This window comes from Styela clava, chromosome 9 (assembly GCF_964204865.1).
Source record: "Styela clava chromosome 9, kaStyClav1.hap1.2, whole genome shotgun sequence".
Taxonomy (NCBI): Eukaryota; Metazoa; Chordata; class Ascidiacea; order Stolidobranchia; family Styelidae; genus Styela; species Styela clava.
Window position 1 is genome coordinate 8,956,072 of NC_135258.1, and position 27,296 is coordinate 8,983,367.

The window sequence follows — 27,296 nt, forward strand, 5'->3', positions numbered from 1 at the left end:
GTGTATTCTTGCATTTAATTCCCTAAATTCACCCCATTTCACATTAAAATAATTAAAACAAAATTAATTTTCCAAAACTTATAATAATGATTTTCGTACATCTCATTCATCCCTACAGCCTGATCACCTTCACCAAAATACATGATATATATATAACGGTCTTCGGTGAAATTCATCCCCGATTCCTCATCCTACCACGTTCTCCAGTCCGATCACCAGTCCATAGAATTAATTAGCCCATTGTTTTGGATTCATGGACTCGGATGGCCCAGGGGTCGGAAAATTTTACCTCGCTCGCGGGACAAAATTTAGGGTTGCTGTATTTTTTTAAAGTTAAAAGTGGAACATCGTGCGAAAACTGCGACAATTCGTGAACTCAACTCAGTCGTCTTAATAAAAAATTATTACAATGACATTCAATGTGACACTGTCTTGTTGCTGCATCACGCTTGATAGCTTTACGACGCCAAGATTGGAACATATTCTAAATGGGCATCACTAATCCTAGTTCTTCGTAATGTTCATTTTCGAAAATAATTGTTCGCACAAATATGTACTTCCAAACATCGGAGTGAATATTTTCGCATGGTTTGTGAAATTTTGATAAAGATTTTATTTAAAAAAGATACTTTCTTCCAAAAATTAAGCGGTGATGAATCTCTCGAATAGAATATGAATTTTCTTTTCTTATTGCATTGTAATATATATATTCGAATATTTACTGCGCTATTGAACCACTGCACTCAGCATCAACTTTTCTGCGTGTTTCCATTTGTCTAATTATAATTAAATTGTAGGCTCGTTAAACGAGTCGCTGTTCAATATAATTTTTAGGATATAATAAAATTTAGTCTAAACGTGTCTCACGATAATTTCTGTGGACCTCCTGAAGTATGCGCACCAAGATGGCGCACAACCTGAACTTAGATTGTGTACCAGGTTAGGGTTCAGGTTATGCGATATCTTGAGGCGCATACTTCAGGAGTACCGCCGTTTGGATGTTTCCCCTGGTATATCGTTCATGTTTACTTCGTGACATTGGCCAATCAGCAAGATGCAAAAATAAACGTAACAATGCCCCCTTTTGCATCCACTCAGACACATTCCTCACTCAGACAGACTTTCAGGCGTGGTCGTGAACACTGAACATTACCTCATTTTCGCGATTTAGAATTATATTCGTTAGTTTTTAGTTGTTTTTCGGAAATTTAAATAAAATAAGTCAATGATCACCTTGTTCTCCTGGGAGTTTCAGTTTAATTACAGTGACCAATTATTAGTGCAGAAATAGCTGTGATAGGCTAGGCTGAAATTATTTACCGGTACTTTCAAAAAACATATCGTTGAATGGCATTAATCAGAATTATAGTTTGTAACAAATACTTCATTTTATAGGCAACAACTCGCGAAACCACGCTTAAAATAAGCACTGAAAATTTTAGAATGGTATAGTACGGGGAAATTTTCCGGGATCAAAGGTCGGGGACAAGTCCATTCAGTGTAGCGTCCCGGGCCAGATTACTACAGATTTCCCGATCACTGGGATACGCAAACTACCGTACCTTACTGCAAAGACGAGTCTAGCAATCCTTTTACGTGTGACATCGCCCACGTGATTTAAACGTACGAAACCACGCAGAGTACAGTAACCAAGTGCACGATGCGCCGGGCAAAAACAGATTTCGCGAAATCGCCCCCCTATCGCCCCCTTCGACTTTTTCGCCCCCTTCTGTATCGTTTTCGCCCACCGGGGGGCGATATCGCCCACTTTGGGAATCACTGGTCTAGCCCACCTCTTCATGCACCCAATTCTGGCAACTTTGGTTGGGCATTTTTGGCAATTGACTCCAACTATAATCAGCTTGGCAATATATTTTTCATAAAAGTTCATCACTACTGTTCACTCCCATTTATAAAATCTATCAATTCGGCAGTGGCAAACGTTATAAATTTATTAACATGGTGTGGCAAGTAATTTTCATTTATTTTTTTTTAACTACCCGTATGTATTTTATAACTTCTGTATGGTTGTGTGTGTGTGAGCGATATATGCTTTGTGACTTAAGTTAATCAATTGTGTTTTATTCATTTAGAAAAACCGCTGTTCTTTGCCAAGTGTATAAAAAAGCTGACATATGCGTGTGTCTTCTTTGTGGATAAAGGGGCTGAGAGTGGCGCGTTCGATACGTTTTCGTTTATATAGATTCCGGGCTATTAATAAAATAGTTTTGTAGAAATTAAACGGACCTTTAAAAACTTTTATATATACAACGGACACTATCCACATTCTCTCAAGTTAAAGTGCAACGGGACTGATTTACTGCAATATATTAAACGTGGTATATATCCTCCATACATTGAACCGAGGTTCATTTCCGCTGCCTATGCTTACGTTGGTGCCTTCTCTTTTGTCTATCTTTTATACTTTAAAAAAGCGGAAATAGGGTTCTTTATTGTCATTTCAATGACAGACTTCCCATACTTTTTCGTCAATATAGCGGTTTTATTATAATTCATCGTCATCGCTAGTTGTCGCTATGAACCAATATAGCAATAAAATGTTTAATTACACCTCCGATACGAGCAAATTATGATTTAACTCTCCTTCGTACTTTTGACTCTGTGATATCAAAACGTATATAAAATCCCAAGACTCACGATTTCTCGCAAAAAACTTTGAATGAAGAAACTCTGACATTGGCTAAATTTTATCTTATCATATGTTCTATTCGAGAAAGCTTGTGGTATCGGCTTCCCACTACACTACAGGGTGCTCAAAGCTTTGGCTGTAATGATTTACCTCTTTAACCTTAGAACTGTCTTGGGGTAAATGTTTTTACTTTTTCATTTACGGGACTGTTTATTCCTGTGCCTACAATGATTTTGAAGATTGCCTTTCACTGGAATGTTTTTTATGGCTGTGGTAGGAATTTTGATATATTAAAATTAGGTTCCAATTTCCCTCGCGTTCCCCTCTGATTTCTATAAGCTATAGTCGTATGATGAAAACAATTTAACAATAGACCTTTGTAAGTAAAGCTATTTTTGTGGGAACTTATAAAAACTGAATTGGATAAAGAAAACATTTTGTACATTCAACAGTCGATTAACATGATAACAAAATCCGCACGTGTGGCAAGTGGAAAACATAATCTAAAAATGACAACCATAACGTACGATTCTTCCAACAGAATATTTACTGCATTGGCGTAGCCGTAGCGTATATATTTTGTGCGAATTATTGTTATATGAGCATACCAATTGACAAAATTTAATTTTACATGTCATGCCGTGTATTTCACTTGACAATGTATCGCTGTATAAGCCCTGCTTCACTTCATTATATCGATTTGCAATTCTGTAAGTCAAGCAAAAAACATGACGGCAATACACTTTCAAAGGAAAAGCAATTCGTCGATTGGGGCACGTATAATGTCGTTTGCAAAACAAACTAGCATACTATGTCTCGCATATTCATTCTATCCGTCTGGAGATGTCAGAACAAAAAGACTTTTGGAATATGGAGTACGCAGCATATCCTCAACGATGGATACTTCTTTCCATTCTTTGTGTGGTATCATTTTCTCAAATATATTCTTCGAGTGGGTTTATTCTTCTAAACGGCATTGTCGCACATTTCTATAGAGTGACACCTTATTACACGGATTTGTTGGCGATCATAGGATCTGCACTTGGATTTCCAGTTGGATTAGTGTCTGCTTACTTCAGTGACATGCTTTCTCTACGTTCTCTTATGCTGGGTTTAATTTTAGCTCTTCTGAGTGGTTCGTTCATTTGTGCAATTGGATTTATTTCAAGGTGAGTATTCAATTGACAAATTCACAAGCTGAATGTTTCATCAGTATAAATAATGGTCCTACTGGGTGTTGCAAATGTTGACTCGTGTTACTGTGGTTATTAACCGAAATTTATTTTGATCTTTTGTCAAAAATAATACTTGAGTTTCATTGGTATTTTTGCCATAGTTTTCTTTAGATCAGAGGCCACGTTTTGAATTGCATTTTAGTGTCCGCACCGTTAATAAACATTATATATATCTACAATTTACAGAGACTTGTTCTACGTTGCTGCTTTGGGGAGAGTCATCACGTCTAGTACATTTGGAACTATGTTTACAACGCAAGTATTGTTAGCTGCCAATTGGTTTCCTTCAAGTGAAACAGCAATGGCATTTTCTCTTCCCGTCGTAACACTTACTTTGGGAAGTGTCGCTTCCTCTCTTATTTATCCTCATGCAATTCCAAAACTGCATTTGAATAATGTTACCAGTGGAAACGACACTAATTGGGATCAGGCTGGTGAAGTATCTACGCTTTTCTGTTCAACCTTTGGAACGTTCATTGCATCTTCGTTGATTTGCTTAGTACTTACCATTATTTATTGCAAAAATCAACCTCCATCACCACCGAGTCGAGCTCAAGAAGAAATGTTGACAAAAAATTTCAATAAAAAACATAAAGTGAACACTAGTCGTATATCGGAAATGTGGAACATTACACGTCAAAGATCATTCATCTTGATGACTTTGGCATCGTCGTTTCAAAAATCTCAGTTGGCTTATTCAGTGTTTTTACTGCCATCTTGTGTTTTAATGACATTTCCTGATTTAAAAAACACGGTGCCAGGGAAAATTGTTCTCATAGCAACTTTTGGACAAATTATTGGAGTCATCGTAACAGGAAAACTATTGGATAAATTTAAGGCATTCAAGCTTACAATAATAACAGGTTTGTAAGATCTGTAAATCATTTTCTATCGATAACATTCGATGCTTTTCATACGCTCTTTATTTGACTATGACGACTAATGTACACGTGGTACATAAACATTATGCTAATTTGCGAACGCTATTGGAGATCACCCAGTTATAGAAACCATATTACAAAAAATTACACTATTTGAATTTCTCTATATATATATATACGATTTGTACAAGAATATAGCAGGATCAATACTGAATTCTGCACAGTATTCATGAACATAAAATAGAAAAAAGCCCACATTTGGACCAACCTTGAAAATTAGTTTGTGGCGTTTATGGATGTACTTGATTATTACATACGTATATGGTATATCTCGATCAACCATTATATTGAAAGGGCAAAATCCGTTAGATGATCATTGCTACTTTTTCAACTTCCATCTGGGTCTCATGGAGCCTGATATTGTTCCCAAGTTTCGCTATTTCGTGCGCCACTCCGCAGGCAAGCCCACAGTCTTGTCGACAAATTTCGTGCTCAGCGAAGGTCTTACCGGAACGTGACTTTCTGAGATAGTAAACTCTAGTGAATGATCAGACAACAGATTTTTGTGTAGATTGTACAGGCTGTACTCTTGTTTGAATTTAGTCAGTGTGAAATTATTTATTATCTAATATTTCAGGGCAATTGATCATGACGACATCTTGCATTGGATTGTTTTTTGCTCATTCTCATCGAAATCTTCCAAGTCTCTATATATTGTACTCAATAATGAACTTCTGCGGAGGAGGTTTTCTACCAGCATCAATCGAATTACTTGTCGAAACAACATACCCATCAAACAAATTACTTCTGATGTCTCTATACACTTCTTTTTCAAATTCAGCTGTTTTTATTTTCACAACCATTGTGAGAATGGTTATGATGAACGCTGGTGTCCCTATTGCGACAGTCGCCGTTTCAGGGTTCCTGCTGATATCAACAACGGCTGTTTGCTTGGTATCACCAGAGTACAAACGTCAGAAGGCAGATAATGGAGTACGATACTTAGATGTGGATGATAATCAAAATGTTACTGATGAATCTCCTGTTGAAAAGTGATAACATTTTCATAGAAAAATACATATTGATGACATGTATCGTTTAGCAAAAAACATTAAATCTTTGTGGATGTCTTTTCTTAGGTGCCCTCTTCTTTTTATTTAAAATTATAGCCAAGGGTAGAAGTTGAATATTTTTCTTGTTTGATGAATAAATTTAATCAATAAACTCAAAGTTTGTTAAATGCAAAGGGAACGGTCTTTAATACATTGGCTCAAAACCCGAATAGTGTTCTAGTCGTGGACTCGTTCATTGACTAATAAGACTCGGTTAAGATGTCAATGTTTATAATATTGCAACGGCGTCTTATCGAATTTGATCTCTTTAAAAGATAAGTACATAAAATTGTATGCTATGCCTGTCCTCCATTTCATTCACCTAAAATCCTGGATACGCTTCTCGATAAGATACCGTTGAGAATCAAAAAAACATCATCACAAGGTGGCCATATGGAGATAGTAAATAATCAATCCTTTCGTTTTCTATTTTGGTTCAGCGTCATGCATGTATGTAAACTGTGATGGTATATATGCTAACTATGAGCGCCCTGTCAAGTGTTCACGTGTAACTTCTATTATTTAAAATATTTTATGTAAGTTTTGTGGTGTGTTAATTGTTATATATGTCTATTCAGATGTTGATGTAGATGTTTATCATCTGACATCATTTGTTGTCTCAAAATAATTTTTAATACCTATATATGCGTCGAAATATATGTGGGCCGACAGAGTCATTAGTAATTACTTAAATGAATAAATCCAGTGCATCTCTACTATTTATGTACATTGACCATTGTCTGTAGGTATTACATTTGCAATGAACATAACGTAAGTGCGTCAAACTCCGAATTTTGTGTGCTTCCAACTTTCAAGAGATGTTGTCAATATAACATACTCACATAAACCATTATTTGTGTTAGCTAGTGTGTATTATGATACGCAAAAAATTAACAAGAGAGCGAGGCTGAGCTATATGGGCACGAAGACCAAAACGAAGTAATACGAGCATGCAATCTACCAGAGTAGATTACCTGTCTTCACGACTAACGCGAAAGTGGAACCGCCACAAGATACGCAATTCTTGAATGACGTCATCGCGCACAAAAAACGAATCCTATTGGGCCCACTGAAATTTTTTAAATATATAAAAGTAACAGACTTCTAGCGCAAAATACAATCTTTGATCACTATAAAGTTCAAAGCAATTGACCCAGTAGTTGTCCGCGAATGCATATCAGCGGACCTTGTGCGCTGCGATGTCGGTGGATCTCATGCTTAGCGAAAGTTGGAATTTGTTATGGGGAACGGTAGACTGCAGTACCTGATCTGGTAATAAAGAAATGACTCGGATCATTTAGTATTTCAATTCACGTTAAAACTGAATCACGAAGAATGGATTATCGTCACACAGGACGTGGAAAAGCTACGACAGTACCTGTACCGTTACCGTTTTCCTGGGTAGTCGAGCTGTCTGAGATCTGTCCGTTTTGTCGAGTTGTCCGTGTGGTGTAGCCGAGTTGTTCGTCTTCCGATACAACTACTGATAAGATACCGCATATGATTCTGGGAATTGATGATAAAATATTTAGTTTTGCCCTCCGTGTCTACATATTTGTTTGTTGCTCTTGTTTTTATAATAATATATTTTCATTTATATATATGTACAATACGTGTCCAATAAACATATCAATATAAGACCAAAAAATATTTCAATACTGCTAAGGCGTTTTGCATTTTATACAGTTAATGTTACAAATATTTATTTGTCAGATTAAGCTGATTGCCGAATGCTCGATAAATTGATCTTATATTGCTTTTCGTGGTTGATTTGTGAGATACAATACTAAAATAGACTCTCTTACGCGAATTCTATTTTTTTAATATTGTTATATCAAATCAGATATAAATTTGTTTGAGTTTGTAGGACGCAGTACCAAACGGTCACTCATAATTCTAATCAGGGAGAGGCAATTATCAGTAAATTTCCACTGACTGAGCGAGTAATAAGCGATTTGGGAACTAAACATACTATGCAAATAATGGAAGTCTTTCATTCATTCTAATTCGATCTAGAATTACCTTCTGGGTTGTCTTTTAGGTTAAGTCATCAGCTCCATCAATAACGAATGACGTAATGAAATATGATGCTTGCTTGAAAGTTTTCAAAATTTATATCTTCGCTGTTTGAGTAAATTGTGCCTTGTTTAAATTAAAAGATTAGGCAATCCGCTAACAAAAACGCGCATGTTTCTGAAATGAGAATATATATTTTTGATATATTACGAATACTTTGCAATATCGGCGGTCGGTACGGGGTACATTCACATATCAATAATATATCAAAGTTATTTTTTCTCAATAATGTTCTACAGCTATCTACGTGATCGAATAATAAATATAGGATGATCGAAATACGTTTAGTTGACGAAACCTTGAAAGAAAAAATTGTTACGTCAAAAGTTTGGTTCTTGAGTTAACAAAAATGATTTCTAATTATGTTTTGAGAGTAAAATCATAACATTTTGCCTCAACTTCTTAAAGTTAGATGATTTATAATCGTCTAATGCAAATATAATTGTCATCATGATTAGCCATTGAGGAAATATTTTGTTTTTATTGTAATTCAATATACTCTCAATATAATGATGAAGCTGAGGGGGATGTGCAGTAGTCATTGATATTGGAATGCCATTGTTAACAATGTGGCACACGTTTATTTCCTATCAGTTATCAGGTAATTATTGATTGAAATACCATTTTTACAGTTGTTATCTTGGTCCAGATTGTTTTGCATATTTGATACTTTGGAAGGTTGTGGGAACGAGATAAAATAATTGGCGTGAAAGCAGGTGGTCGAACCACCTTTCTGACCCCACGATGATCAATGAGAAAAATCTGTCAAGTGTACTTAGCTAACATACAATGGCTAGCTTCATATTCATGTTGAGAGATTTTATGATGAGAATGCATAGAATTAAAGTTTATATTCATCATTCTGATTTTTATTTGTTTCCAGTAGTAAACAGTCTGTATGCATAAAATAATGAGATGAAGGATGAACGTGTATCACTTTGGTAGATACCAATTACTTAGTATATCATTATATCATTAGAAAAGAACAATTATATATACGATTATATTTTGTTATGACATACAATGCAGATTTCAAAAAAATATTTCTTAGTAATATTACTTAGCTATTTCTATCATCAGAATATGTATATTTTAAGCCATGAGTAATTTCTGGGTTATACTTTATTGGGATTTTTATTCAATAGGTTTAATGTTGAACTATTCTCTAAATCAGATACCTGAAACGTGTGGTAATATACGTGTTGCATACATGTGAATGAATTGAACACACACAATGTAATCTTGAGTGAACTACAACCTTTAATAAGAGGTGGGCCATTGACTTTATAACATAAAAACACTATTTTCTGAAAGCTTTCATTGCTTTCAGCAATTCATCATACGTCTAATGCATTGAAATTGCGTTGGTGGTAAACGACAGGTGTATTCAACACTCCATAATGTTTTTAGTGCAGAATGATTTTTGTGACCCACAGTGTTGAAAACATCCGCAACTTAATCTGTATTCAAAACAGCTTAATTTACACTTGCGGCAGGAAATGGGGTTTGAAATACGTCAAAACAGCGGAAAAAAATTTATTACTATACTTATTAGAATTATGATTAATTACTTTCTTACACAAAAACGATTTCTTAAAACTTTTCTCAAACCAAACGGACAAGAATTTTCTGAAAAAAAATATTAAAAAAAATCGGAATACAAAATACGAAAGATATTATCTAATGTTGAAAGCAATTTTAACTCATGTCATATAAAAATTGTTTGTTACTGTATATGAAACAAATTGCTTTTATGTGAGACGAAAAAAATTCTGTTTGACAAGAAAACAATACACAAATATATTGACATAAAATTCAAGTGACTAATATAACAAAAATTAAGCTAAGCGTTTAAAGAATTGGGGACTGGAAACGTGTATTACGAAAAACAACAAAATTTAGAGCGAAATATTGAGATCAGGCCCAATTGATGATGTAAAAGATTTTAAACGATTTTCCCCATTTTCAGGTTCTGAAGTGTTAAAATCGACTGGTCCATTTTTTCAGAGAAAATAGATATTTAATAAAGTCCAACACTATTGTCCGAAATGAGAACAACAACAATTAGGTAAAAATATCTTAGTGTCCACACCCGTGTCCAACCAGAATAACAAACTCATGAACATACGATGAACTATCATAGTCTCTTACGATCGAATTATTAGGTTATAAGGAAATAAAAGCAAATAAACGGACAAACTCTGTTATATATATGTCGTCCAACGCACCGATTATTCACGCACTGAACCATCTATTGTTAAATATTATATATACAAGAAAGTATATCTATCTACAAAGAAGAACTTTAGATGATAGCAATTTTATGCACCGGCGATAAAAACCTAGACAGGGTACGAGTTTACCAGCAACAGGCAGAAATCGAAAACGTTACTGCAAAAATCTTGCAATGTTTTCAATCACAACAATAAGTTTGTGTTGAAGATCTTGGTCCGCTGCGTCACGGGGAGAAACATAGTATTGGGGTAAATAATATAGCTTGAAATGGGAAAAAATGTCGAGTGAAATGTCGGTGAGACAGTGAGAAGTTGTGTTGAAAAAAAGGACATTTTTGTCAGATCAAAATACGTTTTGTGTTTGCGAAAATGTTAGGTATTTCTGATCATACGAGTCTTGTTTCAACACCAAACAAAAAACGTACTATTGTTTATTTCCCATACCGGATTGTGTCTTTGAAATGTGTAATGTGACAAGCATGGGAAACGTATAACTTAAGTTAATAACGGTATGCATGGCCGATTTATCATTGTTTAAAAATGGCATTCTTGATGCTTGAAAATACAAATTGCAAAAATATTATAATTAATACATTTTCGCCAGCATTTGGAGTCACAATATGATTTTGAATGAAACTTAACTCCGTAGACTCAGATAAACAAACTTTGGCAAAAATCGTCCATTTGCTACCAATGCTTGAGTAAGATCTTCAAAGAAACATCAATTAATCAGAAAGAACCAAACTAAAAATGGCTTATTTTTTATCGTAATATCAAACAATACAGATCGAAAATATTTTCACTTGAATTGAATTCTTTTGCAAACAATTTTAAAAGCCAACGCATTGATGTGAACTCAACAGTGATAGCGCAACAAAAACATAAACCACTTTTGCTACCTTTGTGAATTTTGTGCGTCGAATTTTTGTCTTACAAATGTTCTGTTACCTGTTGAAGACGTTTATGTGTTATGACAGCGTTAAGCAATTTTTTTACAATATGGTATCGGGTTCTAATTTATTAAGAGGTTCCAATCAATTATGAAACACTAAGTATTTGTCTTTGGGTAGATAGTTAGATAAAGGTCTTTGTTCTCTAAAGATGAAAAGCTATATTCTGTATATTTTGTGTTATTGGGGCTCGTATAGATATGGTTCTACATGGAATGGTTGATTTTAGATAGTGAGTAAACTAATATTATGAGATGATATGTTAGTTATATTGTATTTCGGAACTTATAAATTTGTTACTTGACGAAGTTTCCATCAATTCACTGTTATTCAATGAAACTATTCATGTATGGTATACAACAGCTTACGAACAGAATCTGATACCGGTCCGCCGTCAAATTTTAAGTTTTGCGCGATATGAGGTGAATATGAACGGTTCCCGATATGAGGTGAATATGAAAGGTTCTCGTAGCAATGATATCTACATAGAAATATGAAACAGACAGTAAGAAAATCAAATACTATTCTCACGAACGGCCTATATCTGTAAATTTATTTTCTGCTAGTTTACTTATTTCATTATCTATATATCTCTTGTACATATGATTGAATAATGTGTCTGAAATGTGCAAGCCCAAATAACATTGAAAGCGTTTTCAAAATATAACTAAAGTTCCCGATAACCCGATCATTAATTTCTATCTATCTAATGATGATATCATTAAAAGTCGTAAAAATTCACCGATTCCGATCAAACAACAAATTGCAAATTGCTTCCGACGATAAAAAGGTCGGAATCACTGGCTACGTAATTGCTGGCAATCTGTTGCACAAATATTTTATTTTCTTAACCGGCTATTAACATCGATGATAAAACATCTGAGGCGCATATATGGCTAATTAATAGTGTTTGTAGTTATATTGCCTCGGTTGTTTTGTTCGGTTCTGAGAATTACATAGCAGACCAGTATGGTCAATTTTATCAACATAATCATAACATATTTATAATAATATTTGATGTATTACTAATATTCGACAACAAAAATATGAGGTTAATAACTCCATTCAAAAAGCACTTTTCATGTTTCCTTGTATCATGTTCTATGATAGGTTCCTTTATCTGGAACTTCACGGAGAGTCAACTTTTTGGTGTTTTATAATATACCGATGTATTGGAATTCAGAGTGAACCTCCATTTCTATCGTAAGATATGTTTAAATAAAATCTTCTTGCTATATATTACTGTACTGCAGTTACCAAATCATTTCACGTCACATATAATGAAACCAAAAGTTATGATAACACATAAGAATTATTAATCGAGATATTTATTAAAAATTTACATTTCGTATGTTACAGTTTCATAAAGATCAGTTTTCTGTAAATTGACAAAATAATAAATTTTTTGGGGATTTATGTTTTTGGGTTTATTTGTTTGAGTTTATTATTATGCGCATCAAATGCTTTGCGGGTCAAGAGTTGCATGCAATACAAAATATCATAGTTTGCAAAAATTCAGCTAAACTGTTGCCATTCATAATAGTTGATAACAAAATAATTCAATACAACAAGCTGGAAGAATAATATTTGGTCATCCTTTATTAAATCTGTCTATCAAGTAAGGTAATTCAATATGTATTTATCTATTTTTAATATGGTTTGCTTTAACGGCAAAGCAAGTATAAAATTGTGTGAATTAATCGCAAAGCTGGTAACATGATATTGCTACATCATAGTTCAGTTTTATCATATTTGTTCAATTATAAACATTTTGATTCGGAGATCGACTTTGCAATTCACTATTAATATTGTCAATCTTATTCTATTTCAAATGAAACTATAGGATAGAACTAGGTCACCATGCGTTCAGAATCGATTGAAGAGTTTTTTAGATTGAAAAAAGGGAGACTAAAAATGTAAAGGTTGTTCAAATATTACCCAATTTGTCGTTATGTATTTTTCAGAAAGCAAACAGAACAAGAAAAAAAATCCTATGTGGTATTTCTATCCTTGAAATTTATTGTCGCTACAAAATTTGCTCAATCTTGTTTAGATGCTCCTAATTACTATGAACAAAGCAAACTTCCAATTATATTAAAAAAAAATTACGTTTGTACTGCCATAAATACTAATTACACTTAACGAAACGTCTAACTTTCGTTGAATTCACGCGTTCGCTAAGTGAAGCTAACTATCACCTCCTATTGTGAATACAATAGCAATCCAATCACAGGTGAATTTATACAATGTCGCGTGCCTCTACACGATGAAAATCGTTTATATTCGGCCGAGGATGTATCATTGGCGTAGTACTCACAATGAACAATAAAATAAAAACGGGAGAAAAAGGCAAGCAATATCTCTGTGATAATGGCAATCGAGATCAACCACAATAGCCGCCTTAAAAGCTATTTTTATCGAAGAGAGAAAAAAGTTACAACGTAAAAAGCAGAAAAGAGAGTTTAAGAAGTATTTTAAGCAGTTGAACCGAGCTTAAATAATCATATGGATAGGACGGAGGTCGAGAAGGTCGCACAGCAAAGCAGTTTACTATGAATCAATATGGAAGCAAATAGAACAATGTAGCTGGAGATGTTTTTATTTGTATGGTATAAATGCCTCAGTAGATAGCATACGCGGATCAGTAGGACACGTTATATCATAGTTTAGTTAGCGGACACGCTAGTTATTCACGTTATAAAATTTCAAAAATTATTTGTATAGTTTAAACTTTCGGGTGAATCATTTCCAAGTAGCCGGTATGTATGAACAGTAGACATAGAATAAATTGTAATACCTATTTCAAAGAATTTACGAAAATATATAAAAGTGTATATTCAATATGACATCTTGGAGGCAGAAGTTTAATTGCTTTGGAATTGAATTATATATCATGAAATTGTTTCTCAATTCATCACCGCTTATAAAACATCTTGCACAAATTTTATGTATATTTTTTGCCCGCATTTGTAAGTTGAAATATTCAAGTTGCTAAAATAATTTATTTTATAATATCTCTGTTGCAAGTCCTACTTTGATTAGACATTTATTGTTTTAATGATTCTAGTAATAGTTTATAAAGTTACAATTACATGGAAAAACAATTTTAACTTTTTGGTTTACAGTGCTCAACTTATAGTATTATTTTACACCGAAATTTAAGGAGAATTATTTTGCTGAAATAATGAATCCTCAGCACCGTGTTCAATTTCAAATTTTGCCTAGAGGGTTATTCGTTCTTATGTTGTGTATTATTCCTGCACAAGGCCATTGGTGGTAAGCTGTTAATACTACATACTATATATATATTCTCTAAATTTTCACCGAGGTAAACAATTTCATAAACTTCCTCAATAAGAACATTTCTGCGTTTGTTTAATAGGAATATAAACATATTAATCCATTAATCCAGCGCATAAGATCTCGCGGTTAGAATCTCATTTACATAAACTTCTATTTAAAGAAGATTACATTGAACTCATATTGATGTTAAACACACCGAAACGTCAGTGCATAGTAACAAGATGAAGATTTCTAAAATCAGTTTATTCATTTAAACTACATTTATATGATTACCCAGATCTTCTTATAAATAAAATCATCATAAAATCCCAGTAGATACAGTGTGATGAAAATATAATATTACTGACAAAGACAAAACTAACTCAGAAAAACTCAAACCTGGCGATATTTTTATATTTCTATCTTCAGATTGTCTTAGAATTTTTTTAATAAAATGTCGATTCTTTAATAATAATTATTTTTGAATTTCATACAATATCAACAACATATACCGGATATAAACTACAAATAATGCTGACATGGTTACAATTTTCTCATAAGCAGCTGCATAAAGCATATTCGTGACACTATTCTCATTTGTATCAAAACATTTCGGCGTGAAAATTGAAACGGCACTTATTTAAATTGAATAAGACGTTCAAAAATTATTTTTGGTGTAAGCTAAACTTGAGGAATTCAATAACGTTTCTTGCGTGCGCAATGCCGACCAGCGGCTTAAAGGGATTAGTGAGAGCGTTGACCAGAAATTTTTCTTGATTTGGCTTTCCAGGACCAAGTCCACGACATTTTAATTTGTTTACTAAAAACACACTCTAGCGAGCAAACATGTTTTAGAATTTATCGAAGGCTTAAACGGAGAAAGTGGAAATAGCACACATATGTAAAATATAGTCTCAAAAATCAGCAAGATAACTTGAATTTCAAGGTAGTTTATGTAAAAAGCAACATTTACCAATCTATATGCTATATCTACGTAGATACATTTTGCAGTATAAACATTTTATCTTCGGCTTATCTTTGATTTTGCATTTAATTCGACAATTAATAGAAATTATATCTTATCGAGCTTAAAACAACAATAAATTCTGGTTCCATATCATGATAGAATCGCATATAATCAATGATGGTTAGTTCGGTGAAGCTTTGGTGTTATCCATTCTAATTTTTATGTACTGCGTGGAGGTCATTTCTTGCTTATTTATGTAATTCAATTACCCGGTTAGAAGAATAATTACCTGATGTTATCATAGTGTGAATAACTGTGTGTATGGTTATTTCGTTTTGGAAAGCCATTTATATAACATCAATTACACACTCTCATTATTGAAATATTGCCAAAAAAAATCACCCCTAAAACTATTTGCTCACTGATAATAACAGAACATCCATCATTCTGATATAACGAATGAAAATCTACATTCATTATAAGGCAATACAGGCTTGAAACAACTTATCTGTCCAGCTCGAAGTACATCAGATAAGTTTTAGAATAATTTATATAGTCACACAATGTACTCTGAGTAGGTATTGCAACTAATTGATAATTTCAGATGAAATTTCTTATTCTAACTTTGAATTTGACTTACTACTAATTATGTACTTTTATTTGCTTTGGTGGCATGAGGATAAATGGTTTACACCACAATTTTTCAGGGCAGTGGTGAACGAAGGTGATGCTGGGAAGATCAGCAGTAGAAACGTTCCAATTTGCGATCGCATAGAAGGTCTTTCAAGAAATCAAAAGACTTTATGCAAGAGATATTACAACCACATGTCATTCGTAAGTGAAGGAGCTGAAAATGGAATCAAGGAATGTCAACACCAGTTCAGTGGTCATCGATGGAACTGTTCTACTGTTGAAGATAGTTCGGTGTTTGGAAGAGTGCTCAATATCGGTAATTTTAGTATTTTATCTTCGCTAACTGGAAGGTACTCCATTGATACAGAATCTTCTATGAATGTGATATTGATTCAATATGATATCCGTCAAAGTAATGTTCCATTTGATATTCAACAAAGAACTGACGCATTTTTTACAATTTCAGGAAGCAAGGAGATTGCCTTCACATACGCTATAGCTTCTGCTGGAGTTGTACACTCGGTTGCCAAAGCTTGTAAAAGAGACACTTTGTCGACATGTGGATGCAGCAGAAAGAAACGACCTAACGGTTTACACCAGGACTGGGTAAGTTTATGATGAAAATCAATAATTTTAAATGTTTTCTACAAGAAGAAAAAAATGAAAAATAGTAGCAAAATTGACTTGATTCCACTGTTTTTAGAACTGGGGAGGCTGTGGAGATGATACTGATTATGCCTATGGATTTGCAAGAGAATTCATTGATGCGAGAGAACGAGATAACCTCTCTCCTAGAGGACAGAAAGAAAAGGCAAGAAAAGCAATGAATTTACATAACAATGAAGCTGGAAGAATGGTGAGTTCTTATCTGATTGCCTTCTATACATACTTCATCCGATCAATTGGTTATTGGTTAATCATTTCTTTACGTTATTTAGACAGAATATCTCATTTTGAACAGCGGACATTACTTCTGCCTCAACCCAGTATGTTTTTTTTTCATTTTTAAAAAATACAACAAGCAACTGAGCTGCTCTTGTTGTCCATAACAATCATTTAGGTAAATAATCTGAATGATATTGCCTGTCATGTCGATCGTTACACTCTATGAATAGGATCAAGTTGTTTTGGAGTCTACAAATAACCTCACGTTAAATAAATTGTTATGATTATGTCGCTCTCGTTAGTTTGCGATAACTGAGAAGAAAATCCGAAAGTAACTATATACAAATGAGAATCGACGCGGTAAATTATTTGAGAAACGCCCTAAAATAAAGAAAAATGTTTCTGTCGTGGTTCCATGTCACGATTTTAAAAAATCGTGACAGACAGACAGGAAATGATTGATGGCACTTAAAACTGGTTGTAAAATGTATCGGACACAATAACATATTGTAACAATGTTCTACATCTGTTTTATGTTGTTTTAATGAAATTTTAAACCCTGGCCTATCCCTGTTATTACGCCCATCTGAATGGTGTAAGCCAAACAAAAAGTAGGCGTATGATTTTGTTGTTACTGGCTGAACATTAAAAGTGATTTTATATGTTTCAAGTAGTGAAAACTTTAGACATCAGAACGAGCTGCGATATTCTCTTTAACAATGAATGAGTATATAATAACAAAACAATTTGTACAGTACTAAATTAAAACTACTAGTTAATACCGCAATTGTTTTTACAAACAGGCCATCGTTAGAGGGACACGACCAGCATGTAAATGCCATGGCGTATCAGGATCATGCAGCCTCAAGACTTGTTGGTTCCAAGTTCCAGATTTTAGACAAATTGGTCAGAATCTGCGGCAGGCACACGGAATTGCTATCGAAATGCGAATGAATAAAAAAGGACAAATTCGTCCACGTAACTTGGAGCACGGTAAACCAACTTCAACAAGCCTCGTTTATATAGAATCATCACCTGACTATTGTAAAGAAAATTTAAAGACCGGAGTACCGGGCACAAGAGATCGAGTTTGCGAAAAAGACTCGTCGGGAAACAATGGGTGTGGTCTTCTCTGCTGTGGGCGTGGTTATAGAAGCAAACCAGTAGATGTTGTGGAATTGTGCAAATGCAAATTCCAGTGGTGTTGTTCTGTCAAATGTCAAAAATGTCATAAAGTAGTGATCAAACATTTTTGCAACTAAAGTTGCTATACACCGTTTTGAAAGACATGTTCCATCTTATTGAATAACAACTTCAAATTAGAAAATAAAAAAGCACACCACTGTTAAAGGGCGTTGTCATCTACCACAATATTGCCGTGCATCGATTATCCGAATAACTTAAACAAGAGAGAGGCAGATAAATTTAAGAAGTAGGTGTCTTTATTTTTTTGATACGCGTTGCAATATTTTAAGCTCTATTTATTTGTTCTTTTTTAGTCTATATTTTGCAGATAATAAAATTTTTAGTCTTGTGAAAATAGTAATAAATTTAAATTGGTGTCAAAAGAAAATAAACCACTGTATTTAAAAAAAAATCATTAATAATACCAAATTATTTTTTTTCAGGTTGGCAACGCTGCCGTTTGTGACAAATACAATCCAGATCAAATCAAAGAAAACACCAAAAAGCACAATAAAATTTATAATCATTTTTTACTTATATTATTTTTTGTTTTATTATTTAAGTGTGCAATAAATGCGTTTTCTTGTAGAGCATATTTACTTCACGGAAAGGGGGAAATGCCATTTGGCTAAGTTCCATTTATTTATGGTCTATTAGGGAGCCGAAATTAGTAAAAAAAGACAGGTTCCGGGTAATCGGAAATCTTTCTTTTTTGAAAATATAGTCAGTGAGGTGAGGTTATCGTTTGACACTAAACCACATAATACATGTGGGAGTGTTTTATGTAAGAACATTAACATGTTTTGGATGCCAAAATAAGTAAATCCCCCCATCATTGAGATCCTGTTAGCGGTCTGGTATAACACATAAGCTAAGTAACCAATGGCAGTGTTCCATATCTCGAATAAAGACCCGTTGTTCACAAAACCCAAACCGCATTATTACGTATTACGAATACATTAGTATAGTTTTTTTTCTGACCTCAATGACTTGAGATACTTATACGGGCATTTATTCTCGCCATTACGGCTGGCAATAGTTTTTATAGCATAGCAACACAACTTTGATGGGGACCATGTTTTAGACAAATTTCCCCAAAGAAACGGCCATTTTGACTACACTTTATTATCAGAAATAATATTCAGATTTCACAATAACTGAAAAAGCATTGTGAAACAGCGAATCTTTTATAAACTTTTCGTGACATACATCGTGAAATACATTTACACAATCATTCAAAACACTATCGTCCGCCGTTGGTTATTTGATATTTTCACAGAGTGTTCATAAACAACAATATGAATATTCTGATGAAAAAATTATCACCACGTAATTTGCACCGATGGTCGTCTCACGGTTATTTCCTTGTAGTTAGTTTACCACACCCTAATTCGGAGGTTTAGATATGTGCACTTTGAGAAGATTAAAGGAGCGGTACTAATTTTGGGGAGACTAGGCCAACCACACTGCTCATATATTTTGTTATCTTATAATTTTCAATACATGTGGGAAACCAACCAGCGAAATTTGCAAATTTTCCATGTTAAAATTGCAGTAGGCGTTGTCGACAATGATAATAGATGTTTTGCGTAAGTCTGTCTTAATAAAAAAAAACTGTTTAAAATATAAAGTACACAAGACTCTTTAGTTTTTTAATCATATGACCCAAATTTACAAAAATCCACATTGACCTCGATCACACCTAAACCTCGATCTCGGTCCGTATTCACAAATTTTTCATCTGAAGCCCTAAAAGATGTTCTGAGTTGAAATAACTTAATTTGTTGAATAATATTTACGGTCTAGACAGAGTGTCATCGATTTTATGTATTTCAAAGTTTCATGTTCGTAAGTATAATAATCCCAATTCGGACTGAATTCCATTCTAAAAGCCTTGCTTGGCTTACACCTCAAATATATAAGAAACACACCCTTGCAGTTATGCAGTTATTTTTGTCATAATTACACATTAAAGTATACGTTTATTTATAACTGCGAACAACATGACTTATATGTGCCGACAAATCCCAAATCAGTTACTATAGAAACAACGTAAAAAAAACAATGCAAAAACGGCAACTGAGTTAAGCTTATTTACATCGTGCATCTACAATTCGATGAAATGATCCGCATGTTCGCTTTTGATAAGATTGATAAAAATTTGAATCAAACTATTGCGTTTAAATATTCCAGTTTTGTTTTTAATTCAATTCCAGCGTGTCCGATTTCTTACACCTTTTTTATACTCAAGCAATAAGTTAGTTGCTCAGAGCTGTAAAAGAGATCTATAGCCTGTGAATCAAATCAGAAAAAATGAATCTTACCAATCGAGATTACCTCTACGTCATAATTCTGAAATATTGTGTAAGGCTTATTTTCTTGTGGTAAATTAGGACCACCTGTGTTAAAGTCCGGTTAGTCAAGATATGGGTCTACCAATATTTTTTTAGTTTGTTGGGGGTTCTTGCCTAATATATTTTTATTGCAAAAAATTAAGAAGAAACAATCGAACGTTGTATAGATGAATCGACCCCACTTAAGCAGTTAAGTATATGTTGTGAGTATCGTATAACTTGGGTTTTATGAGGATATATATCCTTGAATATCAGCATAGATTTAGGCAAATTCTCATGAGTGTATTACCAATTTTATTCAAAGTGCCATTGAATATATTCTCTTTTTGTCATTGTACAACATTTTTGGTACAAAATGTGGGGTTTGCTTGTTGTATACCAGTCAAAAAATAGCGTTATTTTGTCTTTAACAATTGTATTTTGGCTTTCTAGGTTGTACGTTTGTAAAATATAGTTTGCAATATACCATGCTAATCTTGTATTTAGTCAATTAGGGATTACACATTAGATGACGTCTATCGAAGTATAATTTACAATTTAATATCCTATCATTTTTCAGTACTTGTGTTTTGCAAACAAATTATGATCCATAGTTTGTCAAATGATTTTATGCTATTGTACATTACGTAATCAGTTACGAAAGAAAGGTTTCCATTCAGTCAATTGGTATGATTTGAACAGACAATCAAGTGTAAAGGTACAGGCTCTTCGAATAACAAAATGAAATATCTCAAGAAAGATTTGCAATGTCCAACCAAGTTGAACTGTTATTTAAATTTGAAGATGACCGACACTGATGTCCCGCCTAGGAGAAGCTCAAATAAAAAACGAGTCGTTCGGGGCGCAAGCATAAACTTCTTCTTTAAAGATTAATTGATTATTATATTTAAATATAACTAAGAAAATTGAAGATAAGTATTGAATCAACAAGGTTGTTGTCCATAAATGGGCAAATGCACTCATTTCAAACTCGCGTAATAATTTCCTCCTTAAATAGGTTTACAGTCAAAGCTTAATTAGTGTCTACTCATAGGTTGCAAACTTAGTCAAAATATCAAAACTCAGTCAATCTGAAAAAACATTCTGTATTTAGAAACAGTATTTTAAGAATTGCTCTTTATTTTTAGTAATATAGTAAAAATCCTCAGATTATATTGTGATAATATATATGTCAACTCCAAATATTCTATTTGTAGATTTGAATATATATATAAAGTATGCATAATTACCTACATATTTATTTTGACGTACTAAAATGCCGCTGAAATTTTGGCATTATATTGAACACCGTCATAATAATGATTTATCTTGATGATTGAATAACATTACCAGACCTCGCCAGAGGTCTATATGTTTTGAGAGCAAACCACATTTGTGGATAGCTTTCTGCTAATCGCGATTTATTAATTAATAAATTACCATTTCATACAATATAAGCTTGATAATTTACATTTCAAGCGCAATTCAACTGGTTCTAAACCAGCTAGGTAAAATATTTACAGCAGGACAACGATAAACTGATGTCAAACCAACAAATTGAAAAAAAAGTATTAATCACCAAATAATTACAAAGTTTATTGCAATAAACTGTGAATGTATTCAAATCAAATTTTGATTGGATAAATTGTACTTGAAAGCTTTGTGTGTATCGTCTTAACCTAATTATCTTAGAATAGCAGAGGACTAGATCAATAGGCCCACCAATTTTGTAAGATGAAAAACAATATTTAGGGATAAAAAGTCACGCAAACACTGATATTATATTGTCGCGTAACATTACAACAGAAACTCACTCAATGACGAAAGAACAGGCCTTGTTACGAACCCACAGCTGATTGTTTTTCTTCCTAGTTTTGTGTCGTGTATAACTAGAAATGAATGACGAAATAGGGTAATTCATCACATATAAATCACGCGATTAAGATGGCGAGTCTGTTGCATTAGGATTTATCTGTAATAGTCTGATTGTGGGATTAGACGTAGGTACTAACCCCACCCAATATATTGATAAGGGAGAGGTTCTCACGCGAATACTCACACGCAATTATGGTTTTAAAAATGTTAAGTAGAAATAGGTTGATTTTCATGCTGTTACCAATACCAGTAAATTATATAGTGTTCCACTGTAATTGTGGTGAGTGGATTGATGAGAATCACGAATCAAATAATAGTTAACATAAAGACATAGTTAGAATACCTTTAGAATACCATAGAATACCTTTAGTAAAGTAAATTTTGGCAATACTAGTTTAATATCATGAGTTTTACTCAAAAGGAATGTGCACTCAAGCAAAACCAGGGAAATAATCCCACAAAGTATTTTATATAAATCCTTGAGATTAAGTACAATATCTTCCGAATAGTCAAATATTTTACAATAGTCAAATTTATAATCTGAATAAATGATAGAAGTCATTATCTGAATTAAATTATATTATAGATGTCGCTTAGGAAAACGATTGCAATGTGGCTCATCACCATTTGATTTAAACTTCTTTCAGTCCCAAAAGATCATAGATTAAAAAACATAATACACGGCTCTATTGACTGAAGTGCATGATTTACTAATTAACATTTATGTTGGTTTTATAACCGTAGCTTGAAAGTTTCAATGGAAAATATCTGATTATGAGGGTCTTGCTTAAGATATATAAAGCGTAACCCAATCATGTGATGTACCGCCGACAGGTCACGTTATAAGTTTCCAATTTTATTTTGAAGCACGTGATCGGAAACGGAAGGTCATCGAAGAATGTTATCTGACGTAACAAAAGCAAATAACCAAAACACATTTCAAGTGTTCACCAAAGACTCACTTCCATTCAATTGTTGCACACTGACTAACGATCATTAACGCAGTTCGGGAAAATGTTCACATCCGAGTCTGTTCTTTTGTGATGTTTGGCGGCTTCTGTTTTGTCAACGTCGTTAGCGTGAGCAACAAAATATTCCCGGTATTTGAAAATTTTACGGTCTAATTCTCAAGTTGTTCAAAAAGCAATCAAAAGTAAATACTGAGTTGAGGAAATTTAAAAATTTTCTATTTAACTCGAATTTCAAAGCAATTCAATTGAACTGTTTGATTTTTTTTATTAGTATATAATTCACAAATTAGTTTAAAACATTATCAAAAACTTTGGCGATAGAAAAATGCCAATTATAGGTTAAAGAAATATGCTTCCATCAAGATCTTTTATCTACATCGTCAGCATAAAGTACTCTAAAATAGACGATATTCCCTGATTTAAACGTTCTGTATATATACACACATAGTCAAAGTGTTGTAACGAGTCGAATGCAGCGTTAAACCAATAGCAGATAGAAACACTAGTTCTAACCAACAACTCAAAAAATAGAATAAAGTCTTGTTTTGTAATTTAGTAAAGTGGTCATGGGTTTTAGGTTAGGACATTCAATAGACCAATTCGTGTGCTATTCAGCCTCCATTAACATACAGTGAAATGAGATTAACTTTTTATGCGGCATATTGGGCAATTTATCTCACCTGTTGTAACCATGTTGTGGTCCGGCCTATCCTGAAAATTTTCCTCACAACAACATGTTCGCGTGCAGCGGTAATCCACTTGCAAATACCCTTTCTACCATAATCAAGCTTTTTTGACACGCGCTGTGCCACGAGTTTATGAAATATTGGTATTTCATCATTTTATCCCATTAATCATATCTATATTGGTCACACTGTATCTCACATGAAAACACACTCCTAGCAAACGCGATTGAGTGACACGTACCTAAAAATTAAAAAAAAAAATTGGGTCAGCCTAACATTTCTTAATATAAACACGGTAATTGTTATTGAAACGAATTATTTTGGACCAAACATCACAACTTTATAGTCTGTTTATATCGCTAACTGAATCAAATGTAGGAAATATACCTTCCAAAAGAATTTCATTGCGGAATAGGGCTTACTTAATCGTCACTTTTTACAGTACATGGTGGTCTCCGTACCCGCCAAAAGCATGTTTGTGGTGGAAATTGACTTGCCACATTAGTTGTTGATATCAACAGGTCGTGATAACGTGTGGTCTAGACCAGAATCGACTACACCAATCTAAAATTCTCAGAAATGGATAATGGTTATTGAGTTATTTTAAATTCATTTTTATTATTATATCAGTTTTGAAATATGTTCAATACTTTATTATATACTTAATTGAATTAATAACAAAACTCTTCAACATTTCATTATAGTATTAATTAAATGACAACAATATTTTGCAACGATGTTCGTCATATTAATGTTTACCCTAATTAACTAATAATATTTCTAAAATATGTATGAGATTTATATGCAATAAACCAACAATTATTGGATGCAAAATTTATTCTGTCTTACGATACCGCTAGGCGGTGCTTAAGAGTTCTGGAAATGACCCATATTTGCGCGATGAAAGCGTCGGCAAACATATTTATGAAAAGATGATTCGGTTGCAAACATGAAAAGATTCAATATATAGGCTAGATATTTCATAGTTTTGTGACGTATTTTGTTCTATAGACTTTGAGATATTCTTAAAAATCCTACTGACTTGAAAATCAGGAAATTCTCTTTCAAACTTCTTACTTGGTAAATATAAAATTAATAAAATGAGATAATGAGTCCGATCGTTTTTAAAAAGTAACTCCTAAAACAACTATGCCAAATAGTAAAATTTATTGTCTTTACTGCATTATCTCAGTCCGACAAAATACAATCATTCAATTAGAATAAATTTCCTGGGCAGATTTTCTCTTATGCTCGTCTAATTATGGACGATACTTGCCTTCGTACGGTTTTCATGTTCACCAAACATTTTGAATCAATTTTTAGTTTATAGAACAAAATCTGATTGAATATTATTTTGACTAAGTTTTCATATTCTGATTTTGACGTACACTATGTATAAGTATTGAGTAATTCACTCAAATAAGGATCGACAGAGAAAAAACATCATTTTTTGAGAAAACTTATCGTTTTCTTTTTTTTAGGAAAAACGAGTTTGAGCTGTTTGAAATGCCATGCAACGAGAACCAACGTTGCTGCTGTATTTGCAACACAAATTCTGCGTCGCGCTCATCGATCTCAATTAATGACAACAGTCAATAACGACTACACCTTGATCGAGGACTGCGGTTAGTTTGGTTTAGATAAGGTCTCAAGTTAAGGTATATATACCTTGAAAACAGAGATCTTGGAAGAAAACTGCTTCTCATAGACGGTATTGAGAATGTTACACCAACATTGCAATTATGAAATAAATGTATCGTACGATATCGTTTTGTAATCAGGCTATAAAAGTATCGATAGTGCAATATTATACCTGAACATAGCTATATAATAAAACATGCACATTGGTAAAACGTAATGTTACATTAGATAGTAACATATCACAACGCAAATAATCAAATTTGTCGCGGATGTGGACGTTTGGAATACTGTAAAATGGCAGTAAGGTTTATAAATCTTTTCTGAAGTAACAAGAGAGTTGAATATACTCCAAAGAGACGAAAATTTTGTGGCTTATGAGACCGCGTTAAATTTCTTTATAATTTGGCAACGAGAATGGGAAAAAATTGGCCGTTATTCAAATACAGCGCACCTGCTAGAAAATCTCTCACACTCCGCGTTGATCTCGCAAGAGTAAACATATCCGAGATATCTTTTGTCGCTACGTACTGGCCCTTTTATTCGACTAAGGGCGAAGTTAAGCCATCCCACACAGGCTTCAAAATCTCTTTACAAATCTTTGGATTAGAGGATCCATACTGAGACCGGAAGATGAGAATATTGAGAATAGCTTCGTGACTTCAGATTTTAATTCAAAACGGTCATAAATGGACCTAAGACCGCGACCGGAAAGAACGCCAAAAGCCAAAGATGGTTGGATTATAAAAAAGAGTCTAAACATTAGGAATGTTTTAATATGGATTGAGAACATATTTTACGGCGGATAAGACTTTACCAACACAAATGAGCACAGTTGTTACGAAATTTTATTTAGGTGAGAAAAATTGGAGTTGCATCCTGGAATACAATACAATAAGAGATAAATGTAGCAGATCGTAAAATATTTGCGATCCACAGGGTTCATTCAGAAAAGGTGCCGATAACAGCGACAGAAGACGTGTTCGACGATCGCAATATTCGCACCCGCCCATTTCGTTGAAGGTTTTCACCGAGGTCAGTTGCTTTCGAGTTGGTCAAATAGTTTGGTAGGAGTAGGATACAGGTGGGTGATTGCTGAAGGTTTTGTTAGTTTTATAATAAGTGAGCAACAATAGACAAGCTAAAAAAAATTGTTAATGATGACAAGGAGGAAGCAGATAAGGAGATAATATCATACTATATAACAGAACCAACTTCAGACGGAATCACCTATGACTGAAATTCGTTAAGTGGGTTATCAGTATTCTCTAAATACTTTGACGATTTAAAAACTGTGTTGTGGAAAAACAGCAAGTCAATTCAATATTTATATTATTTAATGTTGCTAATATTTGCAGTACATTTCATATACAAATACATACTGGAATGTACATGGTATATACTTGTAAATTGATCGAATCTAAATTCCTTTCGGGTGAAGCATGTAAAAAATCGTGCTTTTTATATACGCTTGAATTTTTAGCGGTTTTACGGAGCTTTAGTTTATTATGAATATGTGTTTTTACAAAATGTATCGAAAATAAGCAGTCGCCATACGCAATGTTACAGTTTTTATATCATTTTGACTTTCTTTTAATTGTAATTACATGCTACTCGCAGACCAACAATTATCGATAAGTTCTCGGAATTTGCAAGCGCATTGTGTCGAGTTAAGTGTACACAATTGTCTTCCGTTACAACCT

The 27,296-nt window shown here is 33.5% G+C and overlaps 2 protein-coding genes across 4 annotated transcripts; both read left to right on the top strand.

Annotated features, from left to right (window-relative positions):
• Positions 1-2,778: 2,778 nt before the first annotated feature.
• LOC120339184 (choline/ethanolamine transporter FLVCR1-like) lies at positions 2,779-6,662 on the top strand. Of its 3 annotated transcripts, none has more exons than XM_039407267.2 (4): positions 2,779-2,923; positions 3,646-3,819; positions 4,072-4,748; positions 5,404-6,662. In XM_039407267.2, exons 2-4 carry the CDS (start codon positions 3,734-3,736, stop codon positions 5,820-5,822), a joined length of 1,182 nt encoding a protein of 393 aa, XP_039263201.2. In that variant the 5' UTR covers positions 2,779-2,923; positions 3,646-3,733; the 3' UTR covers positions 5,823-6,662. The 3 variants fall into 3 exon arrangements, with proteins under 3 accessions (XP_039263201.2, XP_039263200.2, XP_039263199.2); XM_039407266.2 differs by having other exon boundaries at positions 2,788-2,923; positions 3,402-3,819; XM_039407265.2 differs by lacking the exon at positions 2,779-2,923 and having other exon boundaries at positions 3,004-3,819.
• A 6,981-nt stretch (positions 6,663-13,643) lies between these two features.
• On the top strand, positions 13,644-18,672 carry LOC120339412 (protein Wnt-5-like). Its single transcript, XM_039407533.2, has 7 exons — positions 13,644-13,897; positions 14,264-14,414; positions 16,095-16,336; positions 16,487-16,626; positions 16,724-16,876; positions 17,709-18,337; positions 18,534-18,672. Exons 2-6 carry the CDS (start codon positions 14,323-14,325, stop codon positions 18,165-18,167), a joined length of 1,086 nt encoding a protein of 361 aa, XP_039263467.2. The 5' UTR covers positions 13,644-13,897; positions 14,264-14,322; the 3' UTR covers positions 18,168-18,337; positions 18,534-18,672.
• The last annotated feature ends 8,624 nt before the right edge of the window (positions 18,673-27,296 follow it).